The 9379-nt window shown below is 25.5% G+C and overlaps 1 protein-coding gene across 3 annotated transcripts in view; it reads right to left on the bottom strand.

Moving 5' to 3' along the window:
* Positions 1-1521: 1521 nt before the first annotated feature.
* The window catches only part of LOC142331757 (uncharacterized), a 47215-nt gene continuing 39357 nt past the window's right edge, over positions 1522-9379 (bottom strand). For all 3 annotated transcript variants that reach the window (XM_075377822.1, XM_075377824.1, XM_075377823.1), the window contains exon 10: positions 1522-8390. In XM_075377822.1, the coding sequence (XP_075233937.1) occupies positions 7950-8390 (441 nt within the window). In that variant the 3' untranslated portion in view covers positions 1522-7949. The remainder of the gene's footprint in view (positions 8391-9379) is intronic.

Below are 9379 nucleotides of genomic sequence, written 5' to 3'. Positions count from 1 at the left end.
TTTAATTTGAAAGAAGTAAATGATATAAATAGAAAAATGTTATATGATTTCTTTTCTTTATCTTTTTAAAACTGCCTTCAATCCAAAATTAAATAAAAAAATTACACATGGTGAGCTAAGTCAGTTTTCTCTCCATCCAGATTTAAAATTCTGTTCCTTGTGGAAAATTCTGATTTTGTGGTTGTAATAATCAACTGTTATAACTACTATTCACCTATTGTTAAGTTCGGTTTTATATCTATACTAAGAATAATGGAATTAGATTCACAAAACAAGAATATCATATCATATTTTTTCAGTTTAGACGGAAAAATAATTATGATACTACTGCCATCTCTAAAAAATTTCACACGAGATTTCCTAATTCTCCACTATCATTCTGTCGCATTTAGATAACACTCAAAAATACTGGCGGAGTTGGAGATAGACCTGAATAAGTTCATTTTAGAAAACTAATAACTTGTCACAGATTAGTAAAGAGCCCTCAAATGTCAAATTGAAAAGGATTTTGTTAGTCTGGAAACTTGCACAAAACTGTGCAAGGAATTAGATCCCAAGTGTTATTAGTAAAGATTACTTCATGAAAATGATTTTGTCAAAAGGGGAAAAAATTTGTGAGGATTCATTATTCTTTAAGAAAGAGATCCTCATTTCTCTAGTTCAAAATGGTCTGATGAAACATGTTTCAAATTAAATGGAAAGTAAACAAAGATAATTTGTTTTAATTAATTATGGAGAACTTAATATACGTGAAATTTATATTTGGTATGGGAACATAAAAAATGACTTCATGTCTTTGACCAGTGTTATTCCCAAGTTATTAAATAATCATGTTTGATGTTGGATACCCCCATATTTGTCAGTAAGATGGGAGACGCCTCTTTACTATGCTCTTCAAGTTAGAAACTACCTTACTCAAACTGTTCCTGAATGAACAAAACACCTAGGAACAACTGAATGTCAAATGATTTGATGCCTTGAGATTTTTCTTTTTGGGAAATCGGTTAAATGTTTTATTCAAATCCAAATGACCTCTGGCTGTAAAATGAAAACTAAGTTAATTTTATTAATTGGAACAAAATTTTATTGTTAAAATACGTATAATTCAATGGTTAAACACTGTCATGAATGTATAAGTACATAAAAATAACATTTAAACATTTTCTATGATATATATTGATCATGAAATTTTTTTTTATATTATTAATAATTGAGGTAAACTGCTGAGCTCATCCAGTGTGTATACAAACAAACAGCTACGCACATAATTGTGAATGGTTTGGTTGATGTAGAGGTTTAAAGGAAAAAAAGTTGGGTCTGATGATTGATTTTAATAAGAGATAATAGGTAAAAAACACCCAAAAAAATATTCACAAATTACAAATTATTCTCAAGTAATACAGAGACAAAAGGAGGAGTAAACAAAAGTAAATATAAAGTAAAATTAAGGATATAAGAAAAAGTGTTAATAATTAATTTCAGGAAAAATAAATAAGGATACAAAATAAATAATAAAAAATGTATAAACAGAATTTGTAATATTTTAACAAAAAATTACAATAAAGCTCCATAAACACTAATCATATTAAATGACTACAGTCAAATTATAATAATTAACATTAAATAACTTAATTATAAAAAATGACATTACATTACAACATGATATTAACTAAATAACTACTGCACTTCATCATTTACACACTTAGAAAGTAGATTTAACAATTTTCTTTTCAAAAAAGTTATAACAATTTATTAACTGCCGTTTTAATTAAATCAACAATAAAATAGGTATAATTAAGTACAAAAAGATTTTCTTTTTTTAATTAAATAAGTATTACTAAACCTGTACCTAAATTATAATCCTTTGGTTCTAAATTATAAGTAGAATATCTGCACATTGGATTATAACATTTAAAGGTTATATTTTTAGCTTATCACAAATTTGAGAACCTTGTTTAAGTATCGTTAAGGTAACTAGTATTGATAGTATCTAATGCTTTACTTCAGAGATATTATATAACAGTTATAATTTATTAAAAATGTTTACAAACAAGATTATATATTGTTCTTTATGGAAATTCTCTGACAAACTCATAGCGGAAATTATAGACAAAAACTTTTAGAAATCTATTATCCTTAGTTTATATATAAAAAAAATGTATTAGGTTGCAACTCCTTCAGACAATCTAGGTGTAATGGAACTGTCAGAACACAGGGAGATGCATTTTCTGTCTTACCCAGGACAATTTTACTACATAACAATATTTACATCTTTGGATGTTCATTCCAATGTCAAATCTAAATTTATAAATTCTCTATTCTTTTGTTATGTCAAATACAATCTATAAAAAAATTGATAAGTTTACAGATTTTTTTCTTTTACAATAACATACTTATTCTTTGGATTATGCTCCTGGTTAATTAGTCATTGTGAAAAGTTATACATACATAATATGTTGTAAAAAAAGTTAAATATATATAGATCATTTTTAAGGTTGTTCTTTTCTTAAATAATTTAGCGAAGGGATCTCATAACATCACAGATTTAGTTAAGTTTAAATTATTCATAAAATGTATTATCGTCTGGTATTTTAATAAACATTATATTATTCACAATTTTACAAAACCGTAATCAGTTTACTTTTTAACATTAAAATATAATTAATTTGAAAAAAGTAATAGAATTCAATGTGTAGCAGTGCATACTACATAAGCCCCTCATACCTCATTACTCTGAAGTAGTATCAAAAACAGTCACATAATACTAGACATATTTTCCAGTTATCAATTTTTTTCATTCATTTAGATTAAGCACAATAATATATCACCCACAATTTCTTTATGTCCTTATTAACATAATTATAGTGTTAGAAGCATTCTGCTATGTGCCTTGGTAATGAAAATAACAAATTAAAAAATATATATTTCTTTAACTCCTTATAAAAATAAGAAACAAAAATAGCAGAAATGTCAAAGATCATTTTTTATACCTGAATCAAATTCATTTTTCACCTTCAGATACATAGTTATATTTTTTTTATATTATTTTTTGTACTATATTGAATTTTATTCACATTCCCCTAAAACTTATAAAATTTTATTTCCGATTTCACAATTATTATTACATATTACAATTTTTAAACTTTTAATATTTTATATTTGTTGTATTTATTATTATTTTTGAAATGAAAAAAATAAAATCATGACTTAATATCAGTAAGCTTATTAAAACTTACAAATATGTATAATCAAGGGTCCTCATTCCTAAAAATAATGCTGCATCAGTTAATGGAACACATTAACAATCTTACCATCTAATTTAAAGTGGAACTATTTTGTTCTATAAAATAAAATCTAAAGAGTTGTGGTCACAGAGAAATAGTGGGTAACAGCTTATATAAACAATCCATGTGTCGCATTTCATCTAATTAATTGTTACTTAAATCTGACGGGTAGTCTAATGGTTAAATTCATCATCACAAATCAGGTGATTTTCAAAGTTGAGAGTTCTAAGATTCAAGTCCTTGTAAAGACAGTTGTGTTTATACAGATTTGAATGCTAGACTGCAACTATGGATATGCAACTCTTGAATGCTAAACTGTGGATACTGGTATTCTTTGGTTGGATTTCAATTAACCACATGTCACATGTCTCATGTCTCATGTCTCAGGAGTAGTGGACCTGTATGTGTTCCAGACTTCATGTTTACCAGTGCATTTACATGCACTACATTAGGCCTGGCAAGCTGGTAGCAGTAACACACACACGTGTGCGTGCACAGCAGCAGTAGCAGTAGCTGGTTGGAAAAATATATGTATATAATGCTTTCTTAGAAATTCTAGAAATAGAAATTAATTTTATTCAAAGTTACAAATACCAAAACTAAAAGCAGCAACAATTTTTAGTTCATGTTTTGATTGTTCAATATCCATTTAGTGTGCAGTATTCTAAATAGTTTAAAGCTATTTAAACTAGCTGTACTTGATTATTTTATTATTATTATTATTTGTGCAGTATTTGATTTAAAAATATTTTAGAAAATTATTTTAGAATGTTAATTCATGTTATATTTTAGGCTAAGTGTATTTCTTATTTTTTAAGTTAACTTTTAAAAAAATTATAATTAACTTGAAGATTTAGAAATGTTTTAAATTTGTGAAATATCTGTGAATGAGAATAGTTGTAACTACCACTCTGGTAAGTTAAAATTTATATAGTAAACAGTATAATATGTATTCTCTAAAAATAGCCAATTTCAGTCTCACAAATTTAAAAAATTAGAAAATGTAGTCTACATGCAATACTTAAATTTCCGCAGTATTCTGAACATATATTTCATACATTTTATTCCATAGGACCTCACTCTAAATTGGCTTGATTTTTAAAAATTGATTTCTTACTTGGTCCTGTCAAATTCCAATTTGGGCAGGTTTTACTGTATTACAATACTTAATTGGATCAATTAAGTATCAAGTACAGATACTGTAAAACTTCAATCATATTAAAAATAAAATATTTATTTTGCATATTCCAAAATATGCTGGATGTTATCAGACAGAATTTATGATACTTACAAGGGTTTTGATTAAATTTTTTTCAGACTACATAACTTGAATTAAAAAATATGTACATAAATGTTTTGTCATAAATTTTTGTTTTTAATTTTAGCAATTTAAATATTAGTTTAAATCTTTATTTATTATGTTTCACAAAATGTTATTCATTATAAAAATTTAATAAGTAAAAAACTTCTTTTTTTTTTGGATGGGTGTATATACAACAATATATTAGCTTACATTTTTTTTTTTTTTTTTTGAAGATATTAACTGTTTTCAATACATGAATCACATCTCTAATATTATCATATACAAAAATTATGTATTATAATATACACTTGTGTATTATACATATATTATCAAATACACTTGAATTATATTAATAACAGTAAAACCTTTTATTTATATTTGTTAATGATTTATATTAACTAAAATTTCTTATTCATAATTATTTACATTGATATGAACCTTAATTTTCAGTAAGTAAAATGCAAAATAAAGTAAAAAACACTGAAAGAATATGTAAAACAATTTTTTTTTTAAAACTCAAAAACAATTCTAAGCTTCTAATTATGTACAATTCCAATAACAGACATTATAAAACAATGCGCCAAAGTATATTAAAATACTCTAACATTTTAATATAAATTGATGTTATTTTTAATAATATAATAAAGTTTAATTTGCTTATGACCTGATAATTTTTCCAATAATATAAACATACAAACATAATTATATTTATTCAGTAATAATAATATTTATTTTTTGAGTAGTCTACTTTAAAAAAATAAAAAGCAAATTTTTTTTATAATCATCTTTTATAAAATAACCTGAATGCTTTTTAACCGAAAACTAAATACAATATGTAAATTACTTTATTCTCTTTTACATAGAAATAAATTACCTTCCATATTATCTTATCTATTAATTATCTTCAATGAAAAATTAATTTCTGTTATATATACAGTAAAATGTATCTTACCTTTATGGATCTATTCAGAAATCTAATTTGGTTTACTGCATATGTACATTCTGTGAATATGGCCATGATTTCCTATATAGTCAACCGGTTAAATATTTTACATCAGTATAACTGTCTTGCAGTATCCCCTTGCGGATAATATGTGCTAGTTTTGTAATAGGCCATTCAAGGAAAGGAGTTTCTCACTAATTCAATATATATTTAGTGGTACTATAAAATACCAAACCTCAGGAAACTACAGCTACGTTTAAACTCGTTGGAATTTTGACAAACAGTTTGTGCAGTATAATTTTGTGATCCTTTCATTAGATTTAACAGATCAATGATGCAAAATTGGCAATTGGGTTTAAAAGTTGTAAAAACTACTAATGTAGTCATTAAGTGTGAAAATTAAGACTAAGAAAACTTCTTTGGTGGTTTAACAGAGTAGGTCCATGGTTCATGCTTCCACCGGCACGGTTAACAGTCATGAGGGCAAAAGAATGAATATATCTGAAGAAGCCTAAGCAAAGGCAAAAACTGAAAAAAATCACAGATGAAAATGTCAGTCACGACATCAATGGCATCCAGACATTGGGCCTAGCCAATGACTGTGATATGTGACTGGTTTTTAAAACTAAATAAGATGAGATCCAGTAAAAATCTAAGAACCCTGATGGAAGGGGTAGTATGGTTACCAGAAGTATCACAAGGTTATATCTTTCTCCTAGGGGATCAGGATGAACCCCCTCCACTCAAATTTAAAACCCGGGAATTTAATTAATAACTGAATGGAATGGAGAGAAAGTGAGTATGCAATTTATCAAGGGATATTATAACAAGCGAGACAAGGCACAGGAATCACCTGTTGTTATGGTGATTTTGATGTGGTTTGTAAATATTAAATATTCATAAAAACAGATAACTTACATTATGACCACTTCATGTGATTTTCTACAAATTACAATCTAAAACAAATAAAGTTCAATCTGCAGCCTAGGCTTAGTACCACATGATTGCATTTGAAGCAGTTCCTGCTTGTTGGTCAGTCCTATGACAACAATGAAGTTGAAAAAGCAGTGAAACACTGGTTTCTTCACAGAAGCATTATTTTTTATGAAGACTGTATTTAATAATTGGTACCACGTTAAGAATATGAGATTTTGACATGGCATACCATGAGGTTTTCTAAAATTATTAACTTTAATGTTCTCTTATCATAAGTAAATGTTGACTTTTTAATGCAGTTTATAGTTTTCATTATGCTTTGAGTCACATTATTTTTTAATTCTTATTTAATACAGAAAAGGAAATTAACAGAAAGACCATGTTATATATTAGTAGGAACATGCATAATTTTACAAAATTTGTAATAACAATTTATTTTTAAAATTTAGATAAAAATTTGAAGATATATATAACTGGTTTCACTTTTCAGTAAAATAGATGGTTGTTACAGTAATAATATTTTTATTTGTTTTTTGTTTTTTTTTAATGAAATTATGGTACTATAAACCTTTTTTGCCATTTCAACTCTTCAAATTTATTTAAATTTAAATAAGTTATTAATTTTTAAAATTTGATTATATAATTAAAAAAGATTATTCTTAACAAAACAAAAAGTTATACAATTATACCTAATAATAACAGAAATAAAATTATTTAAAAAAACTGTGTTAGAAAAGTATGATAAAACCTCAAAAAGATTCGATGATAATGCATTAACAAACCAGCTTTTTTAAAATTGTCTGTTATTTTATCATTTTTCAAACATTAATTCTTTTCTGTAAATACTTACGTGATGCTCTTTAAGCAATTGAACATATTAGTTGAATGAGTACATAAGTAATAAAAATCATCTAATATTTTAATAGTTTCATAATCTCGGAAGAATAGAGATAAATAAGAAATATAAATTATATTTTGTAACATAAAATTGTCCTTTTATTAAAAAAATAATTTTGTTTTGTAAAAATTAAAAAATTACCGTGGTATGTTTTATAATTTTTGATTGAATAAGTTATTTGCTTATTTCTTAATCATAAGTAAAGCGAAAGAAGTGAGATGTAAGTACCAATGTTAATAGATAAACACTGTTTCGATTATTTACCCATTAATTAAGCAAGCAAAAGTTTATTACATAATTCAATTCATTGTTTCAAGCAAAACACTTTTTATTTAAAAAAATACATCCATATGATTTAAAATATATGCTTTGAGAAAAATACACATTAAGACAAGGAGCAACAATATCTGGGTGACAATACACTGAAAACCAGTTATTAAAAACTATTACTAAGAAGAAAATTAACCATCAGGAAGAATGTGCTATTTTTTTTTTTAATTAAATTTTAATTAAACAAGTAATATATAATATTACTAGAACGATAACAATAACTAATTAAAAATAATACAAATACATATTTTGTTACTATGGCTCAAAATTTAATAAATATTCTTTTAAAGAATTTGGTAATGGTAACTTATTAACATTCATACCCGGCCTCCTATTTAATGATCTATATATAACATTACGTGTTATTTGTTTAAGAGTTCTTGGTTTAGAATACATTTCTTTTAATAATGAACATAAAGCAGTAGCGCGTACAGGTATAACACCAGCTTGTTGCGCACGTAATAAAGCACCTAATGTAGCATAAACTTGATGATGGCCCATTGCCATATAATATAACCAAATAAGACTGGCGAACCTTTGTAACGGGTCATATATTAAATTATCTTTTCTGGAAACCATTATAACATAATGATATAAAACAGGATGGCTACCAGCTGATCTTAAAAATATTGTTGATGCGACTGATGTTTCACAGGTTGATGAGGATGAAACATATAAATCAGGATTCGCCCCGTACTATAAAACAGAAGACAAATAATAATTACTTATAATATAATGAAGTTTAAAAGAGAGAATATACAATATTAGGAAAAATCTTTCAGACTAAACTTTCATCTCTTCTAAGCTTAAATACACTAGATCTATTCTAACACCTTAACCTTTTACTTAATTTTTTTTACTAAAAATGTTACTCTACCAGTTTTATCAATGATTATTTTTTGCATTTTTTAAAATGCAAAAAAAGAATATTTTTTAAAATACAAAATCTTTTACATAAAACATACAAAATTAAAAATTTGACTTTAGTCTTCTTATTCCACCAAAAAATAGCCAAAAAAACAATGATAAAAAATATAGCAAACACAAATAAAATATGGGATGAACAAAAAGGATAAACTGGTAAAAATAATTGCTAAAAATTATGTAAAAAAAATATCATAACCAGCCTAAATAGTTGACAAGGTTTATGTGAGTAAATAAACAAAAAAAAAACAACCAAGTAACAGCTAGCGTTATTGAAAAGTAATTTAAAATGAAATGCATTTGGAAGGGGTAAATTTATAAAACTTTTTTTGTAAATATGTGGCTGCTAAAATGCAATCTGAAATTATAAATACTAGCAAAGAAATAATTTTTCTTCAAGGGCTATTTGACAATGAAAAAGATGTATATTAAAATAAATAATTTTAACCTGTGATAAAAATATATAATTAAATTGAAAAAAAGAATAAAATCAATATTATATTCATATTTTACACTTTTACATACATGTGAAAGCATTAAAGCAATCCAGATTATATATTATAATAATAATTGTCAGTACTATGTTCAATGAGTGATGACAGATGACCATCATCATCCTGTTTTATATATACTGGTTAATCATTTTGAGTTAGGTGCACACTCCTAATTCAAGTATAGTATAATATTAGTATAGAAGCCTCAAAATAACTTTTATAACATTTTTCAGATGTTTTCATTTTAATGATGTGGTTAAGTAATGC

The sequence above is a fragment of the Lycorma delicatula genome, chromosome 10 (genome assembly GCF_047948215.1).
Source record: "Lycorma delicatula isolate Av1 chromosome 10, ASM4794821v1, whole genome shotgun sequence".
NCBI classification, from domain to species: domain Eukaryota; kingdom Metazoa; phylum Arthropoda; class Insecta; order Hemiptera; family Fulgoridae; genus Lycorma; species Lycorma delicatula.
This window is presented reverse-complemented; position numbering and strand designations above follow the sequence as displayed.